The sequence below is a fragment of the Saccopteryx leptura genome, chromosome 4 (genome assembly GCF_036850995.1).
Source record: "Saccopteryx leptura isolate mSacLep1 chromosome 4, mSacLep1_pri_phased_curated, whole genome shotgun sequence".
NCBI lineage: Eukaryota > Metazoa > Chordata > Mammalia > Chiroptera > Emballonuridae > Saccopteryx > Saccopteryx leptura.
The window spans coordinates 218410992-218423399 of record NC_089506.1 but is presented as its reverse complement, the minus strand read 5'-3'; the positions used below and the strand labels follow the sequence as shown (position 1 = coordinate 218423399).

The 12408-nt window shown below is 62.6% G+C and overlaps 1 protein-coding gene across 3 annotated transcripts in view; it reads right to left on the bottom strand.

Annotated features, from left to right (window-relative positions):
* Positions 1-12408, bottom strand: part of NSMCE1 (NSE1 homolog, SMC5-SMC6 complex component) — a 35276-nt gene that overhangs the window by 208 nt on the left and 22660 nt on the right. For all 3 annotated transcript variants that reach the window (XM_066383370.1, XM_066383371.1, XM_066383369.1), the window contains exons 3-7: positions 8343-8464; positions 7283-7360; positions 5912-6058; positions 1190-1306; positions 448-568 (exon numbers count right to left, since the gene is read on the bottom strand). In XM_066383370.1, the coding sequence (XP_066239467.1) occupies positions 448-568; positions 1190-1306; positions 5912-6058; positions 7283-7360; positions 8343-8464 (585 nt within the window). The remainder of the gene's footprint in view (positions 1-447; positions 569-1189; positions 1307-5911; positions 6059-7282; positions 7361-8342; positions 8465-12408) is intronic.

The following is a 12408-nucleotide window of genomic DNA, read 5'->3' as shown; positions in this document are numbered from 1 at the left end:
TGCACACAGAAGGGGCCGGGAGACACGAAATGCAGGGCTGGACGCACCCCTGACGCCCGTTCCCGCCCACAGCTGCCCCGGCGTGACCGGGACCCGTCCTCTGTCTCACGCTCCTCGCTAACCCTCCTTCCACCTGCGAGCACAGCGACCCCACGCACAGCCATGAGGGAGCTGCAGATGCCGCCTTCATGCCTCCTCCCCAGAGCTGCCGGGAGGATGGCTTGTCCCGGCTGGACCTCCCGGTCTCTGCCGTGTCTACTGGGTTCTAGTGAGCCCTGAACTGTGCGAGCAAACCAGCCTTCACCCACACTTCTACAGAGCTGCCCGACGTGGGGCGCAGGCCCTGCCGGTGGCATCTCCGTGCCCCGAAGCCCTCAGGCTGCGCTCAGGCCTCCCTGCCCCCCCCCCCCACAGGCCGGGACCCACCGGTGCTTCAGGGACACCAACCTGGGACCCTGTGAGGCCAGTAGTCGTTACAGTGGGGGCAGCGCGGCTCGGGATTTGACTGGAAATACTTGGCCACACAAGGTAAGTGCATCCTGATTCCACAGGTGTCACAGCTCTGACCCTGGAACGAGGAAGATGACAGCTGGGGGCTCCGTGCCTCAGGCACTAGAATGGTTCCAGTTGCAACGGAGCAACACCCCAGATGGGCAGAGCATCACACCCTGGTGGGCATGCTGGGTGGATCCTCATCGGGCACATGCGGGAGTCTCTCTGCCTCCCCGCTTCTCACTTCAGAAAAATACAAAAAAAACAAAAAAAAAAAAAAACCCACACACGTGCTCTGTCCTAGAAATCTGAGTTCTTGGGATTCGGCCAAAGGAAGCCCTCCCCAGGGAGCCAGTGGGAAGAGGCCAGCAGAGTGCGGTACCATCGCACAAAGATGGATGTGAAGACCTCCGGCCCTGGCTCAGCTACTGTGAAGCCCTACAGTCCACAGTGTAAGACCCAGGCCTAGAGGGTCAGCAACTGGCACAGAAAGTGGTCCCCACTCGTGTGCCATGACAGCATAGGTGCACGGCAGACTGACGGCTCCCAGGAAAGAGAGTCACGAGCCTGGGACAAGAGGCCCTCCCAGGAGGGAGCAGGTGCGTCCGTGTGGCCCTCCGAACACTTCCGAGGGCAGGCCCTCCTCCTGCTCACGTCAGAGGCCACGGCAAGCTGAGGCCGGGCCCCCAGGCGGTACCTGGATGAGGAGGCCGTGGCAGATGTCGCAGATCTTCACGGCGTCGGGGTACGTCTCCCGGATGTGCTGCCCCATCTCCAGGATGGTGCGGCTGTGCAGGGTGAACTCCCCTTCCTTCTGCAGGGACACGGGACGGGCGGCACTCTCAGGCCACGGGCGGGCCAGGCCCTTTCCCGTGAGTCCCCCCTCCCTCTGCAGTCCTCCGGGGGAGGCCTGGATGCCGCCACCCACTGAGAGCATACCCAGCCCCGGTCAGCAGGCGTCCACGCGGCCCCTGGCCGAACGACAGGCGGGCACCCGCACAGGCCCGAAGGCAGCCGAGGACTCCCTGCCCGCACCTCTCACACCGCACCTGTACCGCACAGGCGTGTCACAGACCGCCGGCAGCCCAGAGTGAGGCGCTGTCACAGCCCGCCTACAGCGTGGACACTGAGGCAGGAGGGGAGGCAGCCGCACCAGCCCCCACCCCATCCCAGAAGGCACAGTGGGCGCCTCCCACACTGCCGCCCGCAGCCACCAGGGGTCACCCCAGAGCACTGCCGGCCTCATCACACACAGCCAGCAACATGGTCCAGACAGGGCAAGGGCAGGTCCAGGTCACACCATGGTGGCACTGGTAGGGGGGCCTCCCAGTTCCGGGCACAGTCCTCACGCCACGTGACCTAAAGTCCCCACAAGGCCAGGAAGTGCGGGAAAACCCAAGGAAAGACAGGTCAGCTGCCCCGTCACCAGGTCACAGGAAAGCGGCAGGCTGAGGGAGAGCCCGTCCAAAGGCAAATGTCACCAAAGCCCCTGTAAGCTTATTCTGATGCATCAAGTCAACCACTGAACCGGGATGTGAGTCTGTCACCCATACCTGTCATGCAGGGAAGGGGGCACACCTGGCCAGCAGGGGCCACTGGAGCCTGAACCCTCTGAGTGGTCCCCAGCGCTCCCCCACTTACTTCCTATCTGCTGATGACCAGAGCAAGAGCCACTGCTCCCGTTCCGACAGAGCCCCAGCACCCCCTGGCTGCTGTCCCCGACATGGCGTGCTGTGTAGCCAAGCCCGGGACGTGCCTTCCCCCCAGCCTGGGCCGCCCACAGCAGGCCCGAGACACCCAGAGGGAGAGAGAGCCACCCGGGCAGTGTCGGTGCCCATGAGCTGGCTGCAGGGCAGAGCGGGCGGGGCTCCAGGCCCAGCTCCGCAGGCTGGTGTGCCAGCCAGAGTGGGCAGGGCGCCATGCCTCTCGGGTGTGGGCGCAGTCCCAGGGCTGTTTCCTTCACAAAAGCTCCCACATCCATAAGGGGGTGCTTGTCCTCAGCCACCACCCACCGTCCCCTCCGAACTGCGCCCGGCCCCGCCTGCCCTCTGTAACCGCTCCAGCAGCCCTCTCTCTGCTGCGCAAGCCAGCCTGCCACTCCCTGCCTCAACCCCGTTCCCGGGCTGAAGAGCCACCCCCGTGAGACCATGGCCCAGGCTGTGTCCCACTGTCCCCTCTGGTGCCCAGCGCAGTCTGGCCTTAGCTCCCTGAGCCCCCTCTGTCCCCCGAGAGCACAGGGCCTTTGCACAGGCTGCCCCTTCAGCCGGGGGGATCTTCCCACACCCCTGCAGCGGCCTCCTGCACAGCCCTCAGCCCAGTCACTGCTCAGTGCAGGCAGGTCCTCTGCTCAAGCTGGAGGAAGTCCTGTGAGCGCTCCTCGGTAAGCATGGTAGCGAGACATCTACCTTCCCGTCCTCCCCGCCCCTGCGCCCGAGAGCGCGAGTGGTCTGGCTACTGCCCCGTGCCCCCAGGACTCGGCCCGTGGTCAACATCCGAGACTAGGTAGAGCTGTTCCCGCAGACACAGCTCCGGCCACCTCTACCACACATCTGCTGCGTGCCCACAACCGCGCCCAGTGCTTCTCCCTCACAACCCTGCTCGGTCCTGGGGGCCCGTCCCAGGGAGGGGCCGGTGGGGCGCCCGGGCCCGCTGGGCCCGCCAAGGAAGACCACACAACTGGGGCCTCGTGACATGCCCGGTGTCCGACCCCGCAGCCACCTCAGCACCTGCCCGCCTGGACAGAGCTGCCCAGGGCCTAGGAGGAGGCCCCCACCCGGGCACCAGCCTCCGTCACCGTGAACCGGGTGCGTGGGGGCAATGTGTCCACACGTGTGAGTCTTTGGAAGATCCCACTTCCGCAGGCTGAGGGCCACACAGGCGCAGTCCCTCCGATCACAGTGCTGCTCCGGCAAGGCTGGTCTGGGGGCTGGCCAGCGCCCGCCCCAGGCCCCCAGCTGTCCCTCCGAAATGCCACCGAACTCACAGTGACCCTCCCGTCAACCAGGTCAAAGAGCACCATTTGCCACTAACTGAAGGACTCCTGACAGCAGTCAACACCAGCCTCCTGCCGGGAAAGGTGCTAAGGAGCAGCGGGTGGAACGGAGGGGGCACCTGGGGACCCCACTGCCCCCACCAGGCCCGTCCCCTCGTGCATGCGCACGCCAGGCTCAGTAAGCAGGAGGACGCCCCGGGGCCACGTGCTCACCTGCAGCACCCGCACCAACCCCGACTGTGCAGGGCCCGACCCTCCTCTCTCCAAAGCCCGACGCCACCCTGGAGGAGGCAGCCCAGTGGCCCCGTCTCGTCTCGGGAGAAGAAACAGAGCAGACGGGAGCCCTGACCAGCCCTGAGTCCCGCAGGCCCCGGGGCACGTTCCTTCCTGCTGGCCCGCCTCCCTGAGCAGCAGAGGGCCAGGCACAGGGCGAGTGCAACGACAGCGGTGGCACATGTCCCGGCAGCCAGGACGAGCCAGGCCAGGGCTGCACACGTGGGCGAACTCCCAGCGCCGGATGGGGAGCGGTCAGCCCTCGCGGTGAGGTCACAGGACTCTCGTGTGTTTCAGTGTGACCATCAGTACTTCCGGGATCACTTTCTCTAAGTTTTCGGTCAATCCTGTCCCTCTAGAGCTGCCCCTCTGCCCAGTCTCCCACCAGCATTTGTCGGGCGCCCACAGGAGTGACAAGGCCCTGCGGGAGGACGGCGCGGCCCCTGTCTGGAAGAGCTTGGCCCGAGGCCAGCAGAGCCGAGCTGTCCTGAATGTTCCATCCAGCCCAGTCCCCCCGAGAGGAAGAAAACCTGTGGCTACGACTGAGGGTGAGCTGCCGTCACGGGGCCAGGGCCTCAACACGGCCCCGCCTCGTGCTGGGTGGGAGACATCACCCAGACCACGGAGCTGGGCTTTGTTCAGACAGCTGGAAACAGCTGAGGGGTTCCCGATGGTCACAGGGTGGCCGGGAGGACCCCAGGACAGGCACACACCAGGGGCTCCTGCCACCCGGGACCTCCCGGCCGTCTTCCTCCCTCAGGATCTGACCACAACTCAAGAGCACGGTCACTGTGACCACCAGCAGCACGCTCTCCCCAAGTGGGAAGTGAAGAACCGTGTCGGCCCCACACCCCACGCTCAGGCCCACGTCTGACCGCCACGTGGGGACGCGAGGGCCAACCTGCGCAGGCCCACAGACACGGGCATCTGGGTGGCGCTCGGGAAACCGGGCGGAGCTGAGCCCGTCGGCTCGGGTTTCTCAGAAACACGTTCTTTCCACGCCTGTTGTGGGAAAGAACAGGAACGTCTGTTCTGCTCCGGTCAGAACAAGACACGGGGCGTCGGGAAGCTTGAGCCTCTAGTCCGGTCCTCCCACAGACCTCCACACGCCTCTCAGTCTGTCCGCCCGTCCCCGGGGCGTCGGGAAGCTTGAGCCTCTAGTCCGGTCCTCCCACAGACCTCCACACGCCTCTCACGTCTGTCCGCCCGTCCCCGGGGCGTCGGGAAGCTTGAGCCTCTAGTCCGGTCCTCCCACAGACCTCCACACGCCTCTCACGTCTGTCCGCCCGTCCCCGGGGCGTCGGGAAGCTTGAGCCTCTAGTCCGGTCCTCCCACAGACCTCCACACGCCTCCCACGTCTGTCCGCCCGTCCCCGGGGCGTCGGGAAGCTTGAGCCTGTAGTCCGGTCCTCCCACAGACCTCCACACGCCTCCCATGTCTGTCCGCCCGTCCCCGGGGCGTCGGGAAGCTTGAGCCTCTAGTCCGGTCCTCCCACAGACCTCCACACGCCTCCCACGTCTGTCCGGGGCGTCGGGAAGCTTGAGCCTCTAGTCCGGTCCTCCCACAGACCTCCACACGCCTCTCACGTCTGTCCGCCCGTCCCCGGGGCGTCGGGAAGCTTGAGCCTCTAGTCCGGTCCTCCCACAGACCTCCACACGCCTCTCATGTCTGTCCGCCCCTTCCCCGAGAACAATGACTACGGGGGCACTTCCTCCGGGAGCCCGTCTCCGGGCACCTGACACACACCCCCCGTGCCCGTCCTTCCCGCCCGAGGTGGACACTGCGACTTCCCCCTCAAAGACAGAACACAGGGTCGCCCAGACCAGACCGTGACCCATGCCCAGGTGTGGCGCTGCAGCTGTGCTCCTAACCACTGCACAACACTACCCCACAGTCCAGGGACCGGGGCTCAGACCCAGGCTCCTACAAACCTGGGCGCAAACCCTGGCTCTGCCACTGGCTGGGGCCCCTGGACAGGTCACACGAGTGATCAGGAAGCTGCCCATCCCGCTCACAGGGTCCCTGTGGGCATCAAGGCAGATAAGGGCCTGAAAGGCTCGACGCACAGCATGTGGACACACTCCGGTTCGGGAGGAAGAACCGTTGTCACTGAAACGCATGCCGAGCAGCGGGACACATGGGCAGAAGGACTACCTCGATCAGCCACTTATTCTGCACGAACTTCTGCAGCACCTGCTCCGCCTCCTTCTTCCGCATTCTCTTGCCTTTAAGTTGATCGACCAGGTTCAGAATATTTGTGGAAGAGGCAAAGCCCGTTTCGGAGTCAACAATCAGCTCCAGCTGGAAGAAACGGCAGGACCACGCTCACCCACCGAGCCAGCAAACACAAGTCTGACACAGGAGGGCCGACTCTGGCGGGCAGAGCGGGCAGTGAACCACTCCTAGCACAGGCAGGACTGTCCGCTGCTACGACCCTGCAGGAAGTAACTTCATCACATGCATCAAAAGCCACAGACATGGTCACTCCTAACTCAAAGTCCCAAATAACGGCTCTTGGTGCCCCCAGATCCAGGAAGGTCACCTCACCTCTTGTGCCCCTGCCTCCCTGAAGACGGAGCAGCTGGGAAATGGATGAGTGAGTGGATGACACAGCACCCCTCCTGCTCAGAGGCGGCCAGGCCGCAGCCAGAGGGGCAGGAGAGCGGGCCGGGCCGGGCCGACAGGGAGCCCGGAGCCACAGAGGCACCGGGGGCCCAGCGAGGACAGGCTGACGGGCACATGGCCCCACACGGGGCAGAGCCCCCCGGGAGACAGGCTTCCTGAACACACCAGGCGTGCTTGTGCTCCCACATCACACAGCCGGGGACCCGGCGAGGACAGGCTGACGGGCACGTGGCCCCGAGCCCCCCGGGAGACGGGCTTCCTGAACACACCAGGTGTGCTTGTGCTCCCGCATCACACAGCCGGGGCCCGAGCCAGCCTGCAGTCGGACCCGGGCCGGCCCTCCCTCCAGGCAGCCTCTGGACCTTCCGCCCACCCCAGGGCGCTGAGAGTTCTGGGAGAGGCGCCGGGCAGCTCCCTGCAAAGGGCTTTCGTGGGCAGCAGCGGTGACCCTCCAAGACTGAAATTTCCGTTTATAATGATAAAGGCAAGTTTCCCATAAGAAACTCGGCTGATGGGAGTTTGTAACGCCGGTGGCCGAGGTCAGGCAGGTTCTCCCTGGATTCAGGCAGATGGTAGAGAAACTGCAAAGCCGGAGAGCGTTGGGGCATTCCCATCTATTGGAGGTTCGCAGAGCCAGGTGAGCGAATAAACAACAAAAGGGAAGGAGCTAACAAAGGACAACCTGCTATTTGCAGAAAGGGCAAGGGAGCAGGGAAAACCACACCTCGCAGTGGCGGTGGCGGGAGAGCCATCTATCTGGGAGCATCGTGCCCGGGGAAGCGCCCACAGCCGTACATAGGCTGTGCACGCACGTGCTCACGCACTGAGCAAGCAAAGTGCTTGCAGCTGGACACCCGCGAGCAAGCCTCACACAGCTGCCCCACAGTCACTAGTACTCACAGCCTTTCTGAACAGATCCAGTTCATTCTCTGCAAAATCGGAGGCCATTTTGGAGATCGGAGTCGTTGCAAGATTCACCTAAAAAACAAGTGAGCGTTGGTGAACTCACCTGTCGGCTCTCCCTCCCTCCGTCCCCGGCCCTCACTGGGTGGGCACCTCTCTCCAGGCCCTGAGGCCATGGCAACGGATTTCTAAGCAGTCTTATGTACTGACTTAATCTTTAGCTCAGTCAACATGTCTAAATCTCAGAGATTTGAGAACTTTCAAAAGTTGTACAAAACTTTCCAAAGTCAGATCAACTTGGAAAACTTGCCTGCACGCTCATGGAGCTTCAGATGCTCACGGAGCTGGGAGGCAGTGGAGGAGTCCGCGCACTGTTTACCCGGCACTTCCGGTCATCCGACTCCATAGCCCTTTCCCCGGTACGGTACGGTACGGCACGGCACGGTACGGCTGGGGACCCTGGGCGGGCGTCCTCTCTGTGTGGGCCTGGCTGGCCCGAGCCTGGTCTCCTCTGTCTGGCCTACGGCAGCTCCCCAGCCTGGGGCTGAGGCCAGGGGCTGGGGGCCTCGTCAGCTTCCCCACCTCTGCTCCACCTCATTCCCTGAGCTGGGAGGGAAACTGCGAAAACAGGAGGCTCCAAACAGGGCCCAGCCGTTCTTCCCCCCACACATTTTCTTTCCACAGCTTCTCTGTCTTGTTCCAAAAGAAAAGCATTTAATCCCTTTGATGCTAATATTCCATATATTTGAAAACTTCTTGTAGATAACTGTCAACAAAGCAAGCCACCGTGCCTAGCGGGCAGTGCGGTGAGCGCGGAGTGCCAGGGTCCAGGTGCAGCTCTGGTCACCCCAACCCTGTTGATGGCGGAGGCCACTACACAGACTGCAACCACAGCGGCCCACGCAGGGAGACCGGCGTGCGGGGCTCAGAGCCTGTCTCCCTGTCTCCGAGCCCTTGCGGAGGCGGGTAACCCCCTTTCTTCCCAACCCGGCACTAGGCTGCCCCAGGCCCAGTTCCTCACCAACGCCAGCAGAGGCTCTGGCTGGCTGGCACTTACCAGCGCATAAATGGGTCTCCCGTCATCTTCGGTGACTCCTTTCTTTATCTCGATATACAAGGACTCCAAGACACTGTTAATGGTGGTGATGAAGTCCTCCAACTTCTCCTCGGGAGCGTTGGCTGGAAATAAACAGGCAAAATTGGTGGCGGGGGGTGGGGAGACATGCTTCATCAAACACGTGTAACTTGTTTTAACTCGTTTCAGTCGTTCAACCTAAACAAGACAGCAAAGCCAGCGGTGGGCAAGGGCCCCATCCTCTCGGGCAAACGCGGCTTCTTCCTTCCCGGGCTGTTCAGAGACAGAGCGCGCTGTGGGGCAGAAAGGCTCCGATCCCGTCTACGCCGCTGGGCCGCCCCCCACTGCTCTCCCAGCCGCTCCCTCCGCACCGCGCACGCGCTCTGGGTGCACACGCTCCCGGGCGCAGACCCTGCGCAGAACTCCCGCTGCGCTCACAGCACAGCCTAGCTCCCCCACCTCGTCCTAGCTCCCCGGGAGAAGGCTCTGGCCCGGACCGCCCTCACAAACATGTCAGGTGTACTTCCTTCCCTTCCTCCCGTGACTGACATCCAAACGTTTCTCAGACACGCACAGCCCGGCATGCTGGGCCCTGGAGGGCCAGCCAGGGTAGGAACAGCCGCTCACTCAGCGCTGCCAACAGAGGGGCTGTTCCAGCATCCTCACAAGCTGCTCGTGCATCTGGCCAACAGCCCTGGGAGGCGGGCACTAGCATGCCCCTCCTAGCCGCAGGGGGCACCACGGCACCAGGCACATGAGCAGCAGCCTCGCTGCCTGTGCGCAGTCGGGCCTCCACGGCGCCAACAGGGGCGCAGGGCCCAGAGACCACAGGGACGCCACAGCCACCGCCACTGCCGGGGTCCCCGTCCATCAGAGCAGGGGATGTGCAGAACCTCGGGTGGGGTCACCCACCCAGTGCTGTAGGGGCCTGGGGTGAACGGACAGCCGAGGGCCCGGGAGGGAGAAAGAGCCAGGAAGGCGGATGGGGCTGCAGTCCCCGCAGGAGCCAGGGCACAGGGCCCCGTGGGCCAGGGGGGCACGTGACCTCCTCCTGTGGGTAATGAGGAGCCTTTCAGAGCTGGAAGCAGAGGAGGGCCAAAGTCACCTGCTGTCTTGGTGCCCTTTGTACTGATACTTTTTAACCAAGCATAGGTATTACTGCTTTCCCTTATTTAAATAATTAACTGATTTCAAAAGATTTCTGCCTTTAAAAAAATCACTGAAAAAGACAGCAGAAAAATAAATATGACACCATGTATGTTAAAAACAATCATAAAACCAACAAAACGATACTGCAGGAAAGGCTTAGCAGGTTACCCACAAAGTTGATAACCAAGGGGGTCATCCCAGGGCACTTAAACTCTGTGTCTGACTTCTCACAGAGAAGGGCATTTCTAAAGTCCTTGAATACCTAAAGATTATTAGAGGTTGAAGAATAGATGATGTCCCTGGCTGGTCGGCTCAGTGGTAGAGTGTCCACCAGGGTGTGGATGTCCCAGTTGGATTCCCAGTCAGGGCACACAGGAGAAGCAACCATCTGTTTCTCTACCCCTCCCCCTTCTCTTTCTCTTCCTCCACCTCCCACAGCCATGGTTCAATTGGTTCGAACACATCATCCCCAGGCGCTGAGGATGGCTCCATGGAGCCTCAGCCTCAGGCACTAAAAATAGCTCGGTTGTGAGCATGGCCCCAGATAGGCAGAGCATCGACCCCAGATGGGGGTTGCTGGGTGGATCCTAGTCAGAGCCCATGTGGGAGTCTGTCTATCTCCCCTCCTCTCACTTGGAAAAGGGCAAAGAAGACCACACTGGTGGCAGTGGAAAGCACAGCCACGTCAGCCACATAAGAGGACAAACAGGAATTGTGACAGCGGTATAACAGCTGTTGACAGACTGTGTTCAGAGAGTGAGACACGGCCGTGTTTCCTGCCTCCGTGCCTTTGCTCACATGTCCTTCCTTTCTGAGATGCCTCCTCCTCTCACTCCTATTTCTGCCTACTAGTCATGGAAACCAACTCAAATGGCACCTTTTTCCACGAGAGGTTCCTGCTGCCCCCAGTGCAGAGCGTTCACCCCTTCCTCCTCTTCAGCAGCCCAGACTCTCGGCCGTGTGTGGGCCTGGCTGTGCACCCGCAATCACACCCTCTCACTCACTCACTCCCCGACGGCGCTCTCCGCAGGCCGGACCCACTCCTGTCCAGCCTACACGACAGTGCCAGGCCCCATCTCCCTCTGAAAGTGACAGCTGACATTTTCCACCGAAAGGCGCTCCTGGGTGTCATTCAGAAAAAGGCCCTCTGGGGGCAGATCAAAGCATTCTGACAGCGGACTTTCCAGACCCTCACTGGCACGGAGACAGAGACTCGCTCTCTGCCCCTCAGCACCACCTCCCGCTCTCCGTGCGTCCCCTCCACACCCCTGGTTAGCTGTCCCGCCTCCTATTTCAGAAACACGTTCTTACAGTGACTTTCATTGAAGGAAAACCCGCTTGCGACGCCTGTCCTCACTCATCACAGAAACCAGCCCTGTGCTCAGTCACGCACCCGAGTCTCACCCTCTGCCACCTCCCTCTCCACTGCTGACAACACAGGTGTTTGTCAGACCCTGGCCGTAAGGTCTGTTTAAATCGTCACCTGAGAATAAACTCTCGTTCAGCGACACTCCCCCCCGACTGAATTTCCTGGCGGCCACAGCAGCAGCGCGGTGCTGGGCAGCGGTGCAGGGGCTCCGGCCCGTCCTGCTGCCCACCCTGTGGGACCTGGCACGACTCCCCCTCCCTCTCCTCTCTGAAGGTCACCCATCGCCTCCCCCACTTCAGAGTCTAGGACAGGTCCCTCCAACCGCCTCTACTGCCACCCCCGCTCCAACCCTCGAGCGCGGTCCTCCCGCGTCCGGGCCACGTCCCCCAGACAGGCCTCCCCGACCAGGCCGGGTGCAGCCGCTGTTGGCCTCCAGTTCCCAGGCCACCTTCCCCAGCACACGGTACTCCGGTCACCACACCCAGCTGCCCCACCTCGGAGGTCATCTGGTGACACACAGCAGCCTGGCGGCCATGTTCATCCCTAACCAGACCTGTGTTTATTGTAGCTTTTTAAACTGTCTTCCCCCTAAGTGTGACTTTGTTGGGAGAATCCTCCCAGAGGGTGGGGAGCTGACAGGGCAGACGTGGGTCTCAGGAGTGGGCCCAGCACCTATGCACAGCCCCTCAGACACTGTCAGTCTGAGGGGGGCCCAGGGGACCGCTGGCGGTGTCCCTGCCCAGCCGCGTCCGTCCAAGGGATGCTGGCTCTGGCCAGGACATGCAGCTATGCTTCTTGAGCCCTCGTGCCCTCAGCTCCTGCCAGCCCCCGGCCTGGCCCCTGGCCCCTAGCCATCCGTCAGTCCTATGTGCCCTTCCCCAGGGGCCTCCCAACACGGGCCTTTTAAGTTGCCCATAACTGGGGTCTTTCGCTTGCTAACAGGATCCCTAACATGCCCAGTAAGTGTGGCGGTTACACCAGACTGGTGCTTCCAGTCCTGCCTTCGCACCAGCTAAGCTCACTGCTCAGCGCCCCTCCCTGCCCTGTTCCCGCAGCTCACGCCGAGGGGCCACAGTCTGCTCATCTGCAGGGACGCCTGGGCTGACTGTCCGAGGGGCCACAGTCTGCTCATCTACAGGGACGCCTGGGCTGACTGTCCGAGGGGCCACAGTCTGCTCATCTGCAGGGACGCCTGGGCTGACTGTCCGAGGGGCCACAGTCTGCTCATCTGCAGGGGCGCCTGGGCTGACGGAGTCCGAGGGGCCACAGTCTGCTCATCTGCAGGGACGCCTGGGCTGACGGAGTCTGAGGGGCCACAGTCTGCTCATCTGCAGGGACGCCTGGGCTGACTGTCCGAGGGGCCACAGTCTGCTCATCTACAGGGACGCCTGGGCTGACTGTCCGAGGGGCCACAGTCTGCTCATCTGCAGGGGCGCCTGGGCTGACGGAGTCCGAGGGGCCACAGTCTGCTCATCTGCAGGGGCGCCTGGGCTGACTGTCCGAGGGGCCACAGTCTGCTCATCTGCAGGG